The 12,606-nt window shown below is 40.9% G+C and overlaps 1 protein-coding gene across 2 annotated transcripts in view; it reads left to right on the forward strand.

Annotated features, from left to right (window-relative positions):
• Window positions 1–12,606, forward strand: part of lmx1bb (LIM homeobox transcription factor 1, beta b) — a 43,750-nt gene that overhangs the window by 29,141 nt on the left and 2,003 nt on the right. For both annotated transcript variants that reach the window (XM_072387018.1, XM_072387017.1), the window contains 5 exons: window positions 7,539–7,771; window positions 9,572–9,747; window positions 10,255–10,332; window positions 10,698–10,764; window positions 11,430–11,591. In XM_072387018.1, coding sequence (XP_072243119.1) covers window positions 7,539–7,771; window positions 9,572–9,747; window positions 10,255–10,332; window positions 10,698–10,764; window positions 11,430–11,591 — 716 coding nt within the window. The remainder of the gene's footprint in view (window positions 1–7,538; window positions 7,772–9,571; window positions 9,748–10,254; window positions 10,333–10,697; window positions 10,765–11,429; window positions 11,592–12,606) is intronic.

Raw genomic sequence — 12,606 nt, forward strand, 5'->3', positions numbered from 1 at the left:
ACAGCTGGGTCACAAGTGGCTCCAAAGCCGTCTTAATATTGTGTAGGCCCACAGATTAGGGAGTGGAGAAAAGAAGCCAAAGCGTGATGCTCTCTTCCAGACCCCGTCTTTGCATATTTGCAGACTTGTGCTTTAGAACACCTCATATTACTGTTTGTTTTATTTCTTAGACCCAGAACCTCAGGGTCAATAGTAATTATAAAGCCCTCCAATCCAAATGTTGTTTTTTAACTATTCCTGCGCTGAATCTGTAAGATGAGTCCATTTATTTTCTTACAATAAAGAAAGTAAAGCATCTTAGAGATGGATAAAGCCTTCACTACGCCATGATTTAATCTTGTCTTTCACTGGACATCAAATCATATTTGTGTGCATGGCTGCAAAAGTTGTGCAAGGATTGTGCCTTGTTGCTAACTCCTGTGTCAATCTCTCATTATAAAAGTAATAATTGTGCATATGTGGGAGCTTGTAGTTAGTCATACCGAGGTTTTGAAGCATGTGAGAGCTGTTACACTGACTTTCATAAGCAATAATCACTCAAAGTGGCTCATCGGTGGCCTGCTCTGCTTCACATCATTCAGATCAACTGAAGCCGAACAAAGAGATCCACTTAAACATTTATGAAATTTATGTGGATGAGTTTAAAGATGTTTTAACGGGAGCTAATCAAACCGAGCTTCTCGGCTTCGTGTTGTAATCATGTCACATCCACGGTGATGGCCTTTACAACGTGCTTTACTTACAGGAAAGATAAAGGGCAGTGCACAGAACTTCATAACAGCCTTGTAAGGCACAGTCTTATAATTTATTTGTTTAAGGATCAACTCCACTTTGAGAACAGGTAAAAATAGGCGCACGTGAGTGTGTATGTAAAAAAGAAATCATGACAGTCATAATTTCTTCACAGATGCAGAGTGCGGGATCACACTATTTGATCTAGGCTCTAAAAATTGAGCTTAAATGTGATGTTGCTCTCATTTTACATACTCAGCAACAGCAGCTGTCCAAACAGCATCATGTGTGCTTGCCTGCTTACTCTTGTATTTAAATGTGTACTTAGCCTCCTATGCTGCCAAATACACTGTCCTTTTCACTCCATGAGCTTTGTTCTACCTGTGTGGCTGGGGAGGATTATTTCCATGCTGTTTTCCTGTAGTGGCTCATTAGTAGGGATGTGTGAAGGAGTGATGCTGCAAAACAATTGTAAACATTCTGCTGTTGCGTATGGGGCTTTGTATGAACGTGTAGCACTGACTATATATTGTGTGTAGCCTTATATCTCATATAGTCCAACACCAGTTTGAGTTATATCCAATGCCTTCTTCTAAATAACAGAAATATTTGATCTAATGTAAACTAATGATTAAAGATCGACACACATTTTGTCTGTTTTAGGCTCTTGCAGTGAGTTGGAACACATAACTCTTCTTCGCTGTGGTTCAGGTGTTGAGTAATCTGTGAACCCTAGAATGAGATCATTTGAATGAAGTTAGGATTTCTTTTTGCAGCTGTGCAGTGTAGCGTAATAGACAGATCAGCCTGGGATGTCCGTCCGGACAGGGACTCGTCCAAAGAGCTGCACATTCCACCACATAGGAGCTCATTCTACCGTAGAAATAAAGTGTCCATATTTATTTTCACAATAGCAGACATGTGGTATAGATGATCCTGGAAACACTTCACTCCATACAAACTGTAACCGGCGTCATCTTACAGATTTAGTATTGCTCTGATCAGCAGCTATTACTAAATGTGTTCCCTCTGAGAGGCAGGGCAGGTGCATATGCACACTCTTAACACATGAAACACGTTTCTGCGATTATCTTTGCTATGCCAAGTGCAATCAGCCTGTCTCATTCCTCCCCTGTGGGCACGCAGGCAGGCTATGCTGAGCGTCAGTGTAGGGAACAAGCAGAACCTTGTGGCCAGAGCTGCGTGATGAAGACGGCACCTTTGGGCCATTAGTGGTGTACACATCTCCCGTTAATGTGTTTTACTTTTACCTGCTGGGAGTTTAATTAAAAAACAAAGAGCCTCAATTTAAAGGCCATTATTATGCTAATGTAGTAAGCAAGGGATGGTGATTAAGCAGCTTTTAGAGCTGACTGGAGCTGGCCCTTGGGAGCAGAAGGATGGCACTTTTTATTTGCCTTCATTACTCTCCATGAATCTATGCTCCAAAGAGAAATGCTGATACAATAAAACAAGGTCAGCCACTGAGATTGTTCATACGAACAGCATTACCACTACTACCTTTTTTGTCTTTTACTATTCACACAGCTCAAAGTTTGCTTTTATAACAGTCAAATAAAAATATTTTTTTTTCCCTTACTCTCACAAACCAGTTGCATTAGAGCACAAGTCTCTTTTTGAAATCTGCTTTTATCATTCTAGCCTCTGCAAGCAATCACACTCTTGTATTAACTGAATTCAAGCTGCTATTTTTGGGTTAGTGTGGTCAACATCTAGCATCCTCTGCATGAAGAGGGCAACAGAGCCATACATAACAAAGTAATTTTCATGACGTTGAGACGTTGAAAAGGTTTGTTCATCCGTGTGAAGCAAAACATCTGGGGTTCAAATGTTTTCCTCTGTAGCTAAAGCTCTTGATACAGTTGCTAAAAAGCAATTTCCACACACCAAAGAGTGTCACGGGGGGAGCTAAGAACTGGCTGAGTGACAGATCAGAGATCCCTGCCATTTGTTGCCTTACCAGGCAACAAGCAGAACAAGAATCAACCTGAAAGTCTGGATTAGAAAATTACTTTAAATACATGACATAAAACCTTCAAGGCAAAAAAATCTGTGTAATTAGGACAAAACTTGAAAAACTTTATGAAAGACTATTTAACAACATTTAACGTCATAAAAAGTGTGATATATCAACCTTTATAGATCACGACCATGGACATGCATCCATGGTTTGAATCGTCCACATGTGTTAGGTAAAGGTACTAAAATTAAAATAAAAAAATAATCTGTTACACATTAAAGTCCTGCATTGGAAAATTTGTAACTAAAGTAATAGTATTTTAATGAAGATCTATGAACAACAAAAATAGTCAATGTACTATCATCACCAACATAAGTGTAAAATCTAGATTGTACAGTTGCAGTGGATGGAGACGCAGCTCGTTTTGAACAGTAATATATCCAACTGCACCTAATTAGAATTTCTATTACGATTTAACCTGCTGATCATTTTCACCGTACATTGACAGATAGAATAAATGAAGTCGCGACTGCTCTAAACAAATTAGTTGTCACTTTTCTTTTGATTATATAACTGATTAAATGACTACATGTTAGAGCTGTACTGGGATCAAAAGTGCCATATTAATGAAAGGTTTCAAGTAAAGTACATAAAAGGTAAATTTAGCTACACGTTTGGTACTTTTCAAATGTACTTAGTTCCACTACTAACTGTTGATTGGTGAATTTTTACCTATGGCTAAAATCAAGCTTATGCTTACACATTGTCATTCGGTGAGATTCTAATTCTTGTCCTATATGTATCTGAATGTTATGCAAATTATATTGACTGCCTTATTTGGCTCATTGTAGAAGATAAGTGAGCATATCCTCCAAACTTAGAGCTTTACTGTTCTGCTTTTTCAAGAAAGGGAAACCCTAAAACATTTTGGTGAGCCATGTTTAGCCGTTGAGAGAATACAGAGTTGTGAAAAATCAGTTTGCCCCACAGTCCTCATCTTTCACCTCTGCTCGATTGGCTTGGCTACAGGTTTCTTCCCCAAACACAAGAGCCCATCTTCAAAGTAATAGCTTACAGCTGCCGCCTGGATTATCTTCATCATCCTCTCTGTCTTTGAAGGGATGTGGTGACATAATGGCCCAGGCTATTCTTCCCCCTAAATTGTTATGGTATTTCTTAGTGTTGTTCAAAAGCGAAAGGGGAGTAGGTGAGACTGTTGCACGTGTTGCTAAATGTGGCACGATTGTCAAGAGCCATAATCACCCCCCTGCCCCCCTCTCTTATTCTTCTGCGTTTCTTTCATCCCACCCTGTCCTCCCGATGCCTATCACTGAGGCAGAAGCATTCAGTGTAATGTCTGTAGCAGAGGAATCACTGGCAGCATGTGGTGATAGCTTAAGAAGTTGTCACAGTTTAAGTTGCCCGTAATCTGTTCAAAGGGAGAGTGCACAGGTCTCCAAAGTGCCTGGAAAAGGAGAGGAAGAAGAAGAGCCGATGTCCCTCAGCTGTACTTTGTTCAGCCGAAGTGTTCATCAGACACAGCAACACTCTGTTGGCTTTTGTTTACTTCATAAGGCTTTTTTTTTTTTTGGGTCCTGTCCACATTTTTGTCTATTTGCTACAGTGTTACAAGCCTCAACAGTGTGATAATCTGTCACAGAGAGGGAGAGACAACCATAGATGATGTAAGAAAGAGTGGACAAGGGATTAAAGGTATGTGAACACAGGATTAAAAAGGGGGACGTAATGATTCCTTTGGGACTGAGGTATGTGCTGAGATGGGCTCTTTTTTTCCATTTATGAGTCCTGTTCCAGGGAGGCCTGGGTAAATATTGACAGGTCTCTCTGCTTGAGATGCAGCCATTGATCCACACAGGAGGGTCTCATCACTTGATCTGTGCGCTCAGGTGTAGGAGGAGAAAAAAGCAAAAGCTGTGATGTGGGTTGACATGCTGGTGGTCCCCTTTGTGGTGTCTTTTCTATACAGACTAGCTTGCCAAAGCAACACTAAGCGTCATGTTACCGAAGCAGATGAAAGTTCAGAAAGTTGATTTTAGGTGAATACAAGGCTTAGTGTCTCTGGGATCAAGTAGAGGGAGAAACTGGTAAATGATGACCTAACTCACTTGAGGTTTGATTTCAGACATACATCATCTTTGATATCCCTGTGGATCTTTACAGAGGCCAGTGTTGTGTCTGCTACTAAGGGTATCACCAACCCCTGTTCATATGTTTTTCTATATATAAAAATAATAATAATAAAAAATAATAAAATAATTTACATCTTCTACTCAGTCCCCTGTTGGCATGCTGGCCCAGCAGTCTGGACCTCAAACCACTAATCAGGTAATGTTGGGGAGGTTGAATGGCGTACCTCCCCCTGGTCAACCTTCACTGCTCACACAGTGGTGTTGTTTTAAAGAGCATTCTTTAGCAGCTGAACTTGGAAAGGTATTAAAGTGGGATTAGGCTCCTCCACAATCCACTGCTTGTGTCATTCAGGGAGTTTGTGTTCTCCTCTCCCCGCTGCCACCTCCCCACTCCTCCTCTGTTTGATTGTGGCTAGCCGCAGGAGTGGGACTGACTGTGCCTTTCAAAGGAGAGGGGTAGGGTTAAATCCCTAGTCCACTGCTCCCTGCTAATTCTCCTTGTTCCTTAGAGAAGGATTTACTTCTGCTGCCAGCTTCTCAAAGGCCTTCTCTGCCCATCCGAAAAGTCGGCGTTGCCTTCCTGTGGAGGTGTGGTTGCCATAGAAGGGGCGTCATGCATGGCTATTCCATCTGAGCCCCACTGAGAATGGAGACCGGGGACTGAAAACAGGCAGAAAGTCCGGATTAGACCTGAGGACAAAGCAGGACAGGAAGATTCCAGAAGGGACGAATAGGAATTACAGCAGCAAAAATAATGCAAAGTGACAGAGAGGGGAAATAGAAAAATAATAGCTTACAAGATTAGACCCAGTGAGGAGAAAGAAGAAAGGAAAGAGGGCTGAATGAGAATGTTTTCATCTAGATGAGAAGATTTGAGAGAGTGGTCGTAGGTGAATGCAGAGTCCTGGACGTATCAAAACCATGCTAATAAGTCATTTCCTCAACTTTTCGCTCCCTTTCTGAGCCTAAGCCGACAATCATTAGCTAAACATTAGAGTTTGAGCAGGGAACTTGTCTTGACGGATTCATCACCTCTTTTTCCTTTATACCAGAATGTAAGACACTAATCCTTATAAAAACTAGAGACAAGTCCCTGAATATTCTTTTTTTTCTTGCATAATTGAGACAATGGGAGGTGTTTCCCTTTGATTTTCTTCATTTTTTCATTTATTGCTCTTTTATTTTTTAGCGACCAAACTTAGAGGTTTGTTTAGAAGTCAAATCCAGGTTGGCAGCATACTTCAACAAGAACCCTGCTTGTTTGAGAAACATGCCAACATTTCTTTTTTAAGGGATTATCCTTGAGGTTTTCCATAGTTCAATAATAATCTTCTTAACTTATTGTAATAAATAAAAGATTAAAGGATTTTATGAACCCTGAGAGTGCCAGCTCTGACATCTCTGTTGTGTTGCTGCTATATGATGAAAAAAAAAGAGAAGACGCTCAAACTGTCTTCTGCTGAAGGATACAGGTTGTAATTTTCATCACAGTGGATCGATACCAAGAAAGTAGTAAAATAGCCTATTAATTCTTGTAATGTGATTAAAACGACATAAAGTGCAGTTTTCCTGATTCTGATCTGATGAGCAATTATTTTAGGAAGCTGCAGAGACAACAAAAACCACATTGTTTTCAGCACGCATACAGCTGCTCATACACAGGCACTCACACGTGTGAACACATACACAATATCAGCACTCAATCAGTACCTATAACCGCATTACCATAACAAAACCATCCTTTGGTTTCCCTCCTCTCATATTTACACATTATATTCATCACTATCGTTCATCCCTGTCCCGAACCAGCAGATGATGTCAATTGCTCCTCTCGCTGCCTCCCTGCCTTGCACAATGAAATAGATGTTCACCACAAATAGATAGGCGGTTGCCAGCTGTCTTCCAGACCAGGGCAAACAAAGAGGCCGCTAATAAATCCAGCTTTACGGCTGGACAAGATCAACCACACTCCCTGCCTTCTTGCTCCATTTAATGTGGCTTCTTCTGAACAACAGAGGTCGAATTAAATGCCTCTCAGTCACCAATAAAACAATGCAAACATCTTCCCTGAAAGGATATAAAAGAAGATGGAGGTGTTGTCAGGGAAATGGTGATAGAGGTAGTGTTGCACCATAGAGGCATGATATTAGACACTAAGATGAGATATGAACAGTCACCAGCAATGAATCATACGCTCTGATATGGTATCTGATGCATATAAAGTACTGTGGATATGAAAGAAATGTGGAAATTGCCATCAAAGGCATGATTGGATCATCAGATATGGTTATTTATGTCCTAAAACACAATCCAGCCTCTTTTTTTAGATTTTGTGGAGAGGGGTTTCCAGTGGCTAAGCTTACTTTAGAATGATGCTGGGCAGGGCCCACCCTAGAAATTTTAACAGATGAGTTGTTGCCAAAGGAGTCACTTCTTTGGCTTACCGCAGGGTCAATGAGCCAACTTCAAAAACACTTTGATGGGCAGGCTAAAGCTTTTCTGAACTGTGACCACAGACAATTACATGGAAAAAATGCTACAAATAGAAAAAAATGTAAAACACAGGTGTTTTAATGGTGAATAATTGATGCTCCAGTTCTTTCTTAAGAATTCACATTTTGTTTATTTAAACAGCTGGATCTTGTTGACAGTCCGCCTTTTTTCTTGTTCTGTAGGTTGTTTGCGACCAAGTGCAGTGGTTGCATGGAGAAGATCGCCCCCACAGAGTTTGTGATGCGTGCTCTGGAGTGTGTCTACCACCTGAACTGCTTTTGCTGCTGCGTGTGTGATCGCCAGCTAAGGAAGGGCGATGAGTTTGTCCTGAAGGAGGGTCAGTTGCTTTGCAAGATTGACTACGAGAGGGAGAAAGACTTACTCAGCTCGGTCAGCCCGGATGACTCAGATTCAGGTGAGTCCTCTGCACCCTTTAACACAGGAGTGAGAACAGCACCATGGTGCTATCATCATCTGGCACTGAGGTGTTGTATTCTGGATGCTCTATTCCATGACAGCGGCAGCCAACACAGAGGTCCTCCTTGAGGATATAAATTGCATCTCACTCGCTTTATTTTTGTATTATTATTATTAAGAAAAACAAACAATTCTAGCTGCTAGATCAGTTGCTGAGACGTCTGAGATTTTGCCTGCACCCCAGGCTGCAAAGACTTCTAACATCTGCGGCTTTTCAAAGGCTGATATTGTAGCATTCATTCTAGCAAGGAGCGTAGGTTTATAATACAGTAGGAAGAGGAAACAGGACCAGCCAAGCCACTCTGTATTAATAGGTATACATGCGTGGGCAGATTCTGGTGCTGGAAAGAATTAAAAACTGTATCATAGTGAGTGACAGAGGGATTTGAAGCCTTTCTGCTGAAGCCTGTGCCTCCTCTCTTATCAGCTCCAGTGTTCCTAGCCTTTAGACTGCACACACAACGAGGCATCACGCCAAGCCTCACTGTTCACTACCATCTGGCTCACATTTAAACATGCACAAAAGCAGGGAATTTGTCAAATACATCTGTGCCTATGTCAACTTTTGTCAACTTGTGGGAATATTTGCTTCGCATCCCTCTCGTCCTCCTACATCCCAGTGCTACGCTCAGGCACGTCTTTTTGTGCACCTCTCCAAATCTTAAAGATGGAGACAACGTCGACATGAGCAGAGGTTAACCTCAGCATGTGGAAGACAAAATTAAGGTTTTCTGGGGAGAATTGTAGACACATATCAGAACCAGATGACAGGAGACAGTGAGGCATCACGTATGAATATCACCTTTCAGCCACTGAACACTAAAATCAAAAGGTTTGTTAACAGCACTGTTGGTTCAGGATTGGAAACAACTGTTTTTTTTATCTTTACATAGAGTGACAATTCATATATCTTTTCAATTCAATCACTTATTTCATATTATGTTTACTTGGCTGTATGGTCTTTGAGGCAAATCCTATTGAAGTTAAACTACACCTACGCTGTCCTATTATCAACCCAAATCTTCAAAAATGTCAAATATTTACAAGTGTAAATGTAAGTAGATATAATTCAGTAATATGTCATTAATGATAAAAGGCTTTGGTACGTGACTGGAAAACTGAACTAAGCTGTAAAAGTTCCAAGCTGTGGTTTTTCATTACAAAACACACAATGATTACTTGTAATGAATTATTTTGAGAGGGTATGATAGAGATATGAAACACAGATTTTACTATCTTGAACTCTAATGTTCTGCATATCATAGAAAAATGTACAAACCCATGTAGATTCTGTATATATTTTGATTCATAAAATGGACAAAAGTTGAATTTCCCTTCCGTGTTACAGGAGATTCATTTCTCACATGAGCCTGTCTTACTTTTTTCAAGTCACATTTGATGTTGTATTTTTTATCAGAGATTGATTTAGTGTAAATCAGACAAAGCTGAGAGCAATAAATTACTAATGACACAGTGTCTGGTTCAGTGACAAATGGGCAAATTTCATTGTGCTCTCCACAGACTTCTGTAAGTCTAATCATACATGTGGACTTTTCCTTTTATAATAAATTGACAACAAAGTATCAAAAACACATGTGTCTCCTTTGATTAGGCCTTTGTGCTGCGTGAATCTCCTGAAATAGGAGGAGTGAAAATATATTTATCAGCAAACTGTCAGTTCAGGGTATAGTCGGTTCAAGCTTGTGCTGATGGCACCCAAAAAATACTCTTTCTGCAGAGAAAAGTGATGATGAGGAGTTGGACATCAAACCAGAGAAAGGCATAGGAAGCCAAGGGAAGGGTGATGATGGAAAGGATCCAAGGAGGCCCAAAAGACCACGCACTATCTTGACCACTCAACAGAGACGGGCCTTCAAGGCCTCCTTTGAGGTGTCCTCAAAACCTTGCAGAAAGGTAAGACAAAGTTAATAATCAGCTACAACAAAGTGAGGAATTCTTTCTTTTTATATTCCTTGGTTTGGGGTAATTGAGATTTAGATGCTGACCACAAGCCCTACAGTAGTTTGACAAATAAAATTCTCAAATTAAAAATATCTCCCCCACCTCCAAGCTGAGCTTTGAAGTGGCAAGCGGCATTCTGTTCTGCTTTAACTGAGACAGACTGCTGTAACGCAGTCCGTCTGCAGCAAATGTCTCACTGGGATAAGAGAACTGCCTCGATAGCTTGGGCCCTGAAACAGGCACTGCACTCAATCCAATGCTTTGAAGAGGCAAAAACTACAATCCTCAAAAAGACCTCTGCACTGATTCAGTGTACACTGAAATCCACATGAATTAAAGAGGCAGTGTGCCTGTTGGAAAATGTGACACATATGTTAAGGAAGCAAAGTATTTCAGGGTGTAGTGGGGTGTTTTGTATTCTTGTGTGATGCTGAAAAGATTTTCCCTGGATGTCTTTAGGTGAGGGAGACGCTGGCTGCAGAAACAGGACTCAGTGTTCGGGTGGTCCAGGTGTGGTTTCAGAACCAGAGAGCTAAGGTGAGAGCTACTAATACAGGATTAACTAAATTTTGTTAAAAAAGAAATTAAAAAAACAGCTTTCTTTTATTTTAGTCCACCAAATAAATCAACCCTATGTATGTCAAACTTATCGCTGCATTCCTTCCAAATGCAAAGATCTATGCTAGGAGTTGCACATCGAGCTCACTGTTGCATTTAATGTCTACACCCTCCTCTTTACTGATGATTATCTGGCGAAACCTTTGATATTTGACAATGAAGCTCACTCAGACACAGGTTTCATGCAGTTCATTCAAGGGTGAACAGCGAGGAGCATCCTTTTTAAATTAAAGACAGTATGTTAGTTTTGGGAGTTCATCACAACTTTGACTCCTTTGTTTCAGATGAAGAAGTTGGCAAGAAGACAGCAGCAGCAACAGGAACAACAGAATTCTCAAAGGCTTGGCCAAGGTACGACACTGCACATGTACGCTATGGAGGCTCGTCACCTCAGGCGACGCCCACAAGTGTGACGTGTTATTGAGCTCATGTACATTGTGTTGTATCTCATGTTTCATGTCATTACATATGTCTGGATGAGGTTGACATTTGTTGTCTCATGACAGCGTAATTAAGCTTGTAAAAAGGTGTGCATGAGTAGTTCTTTTCAACGAACACTGACTCAGAAAATGTGAGCTTCCTCTCCTTAAACTATCTGGGACTGTAATCAAATTAGTGTTATTATCACTATTTTAAACATAAACCTCCAAATATGCCAGTGGGTAAACAAGGACACTTCAGAAGTAAGTTGGAAATTATGTTTGCAAGCTGAATAAAATAGATGATAGACATAGTTTTGCAAAACCGCTGTAAAAGGAAGCATAGGGGGATGGGCTTCAGTGACAAAGCTGCAAGAGCTTTGTGTCCCCCTCACTAGTAAGTAAGAGGAGTGTTTGCAAAGAGAATTGTGGGAGAGGCCACAGGGAGAACTACTGTAGGTTTCCATGGAAATACCACTAGAGAGACAGACATACAGTTAAGGTATTTGAAGCACAAATGCAGGGAGAAACACATCCATTCACTTAATGCTCATAGTTCTCCCCTCATCCTGAAGTGTTTTTCTTACTGTCTTGCAGAGGTAATGTCTAATCGAATGGAGGGGATGATGAACTCCTTCACACCGCTGGCTCCGCCGCAGCAGCAGCTGGTCGCCATGGATCAGAATGGTTACAGCACAGACCCGTTCCAACAGGGGCTCACCCCCCCACAGATGCCCGGGGATCATATGAACCCATATGGTGAGCATCCAGAAACTCCTACACATCCCCCAGCCAGCCCACACTCATACAACACATGCAAACAGAAAACACACACGTCTGTCCCTTGATCAACCTCATAGAGTGGGACATGTGCTTAGACTACTACTCCCTGATTTAAGTTGCTATCAGAGAAGAGTAGCGACTTCTCCTCCCACATAAGATAACACAAGTGTTGGGCCCTTGGGTTTTGAAGTGCCTTTTCAAATCTGTTTAATATGGTCTAAGTCTTCGCCTCCGCTTCTAAGACATGCCCTGTTACTGATTATGTTTCTTAATGTTGGTAACAATATGTGGTCTGTATTGATGCTTAAGATAAACTGCAGTCCAAAGAGTGATTGAGGACTGTGTGAGCTAATTAATCAGAATGGGAAAACAACAAGTGTCCAATTTCTATTTGATGCAAGAAGGAATTAAAATGCAAACAAGGAAGGAGGGAAATCAGTCAATCAAGTGTTAGTCCACAGGATGTAACTGGAATAACACATTTCTTAGTGATGTCCTCAACATGTCCCAGAGGGACCATTTCCTGAAGTTCATAACTTCCTTATAATTTGCTTCCATTTACTTCTTCTCAGTAGTAAGAAACCAAATCCCCCGTCTCATCACTCTCCTTTGGTTTGGGGAACAGAACAATATTGGCAAGGCATTAAAAGATATGTCTCAAAACCCTGTCCCCATTTTGTGCAACACTATCATTAAGATCCAGAGTGTAATAAAGTTAACTATTCCCCCCAGAGAAATAACACGTTGAGGTTTTATGAAAGGCGTAAACAGTTGCCATTAACCAGATCTTTTAGAAGGATGCCCCTTGTTTACATGCTCCCTCACAGACCACAATTGTCCCAGCGAGGGCAGCAAAAAGTGAGCTTTGATGATATCCAACAAAAGTGTTCTCACAATTGTGATGACACACAACTGCAATTTCTCAAAGTGACTATTAGTAATTATAATTTCCCAACCCTGCTGTAAATCTCAAGTACAAGACTGCACTGAT

The sequence above is a fragment of the Leuresthes tenuis genome, unplaced genomic scaffold (genome assembly GCF_036924035.1).
Source record: "Leuresthes tenuis unplaced genomic scaffold, fLeuTen1.0.hap1 SCAF_6, whole genome shotgun sequence".
In the NCBI taxonomy this organism is placed as follows: Eukaryota; Metazoa; Chordata; class Actinopteri; order Atheriniformes; family Atherinopsidae; genus Leuresthes; species Leuresthes tenuis.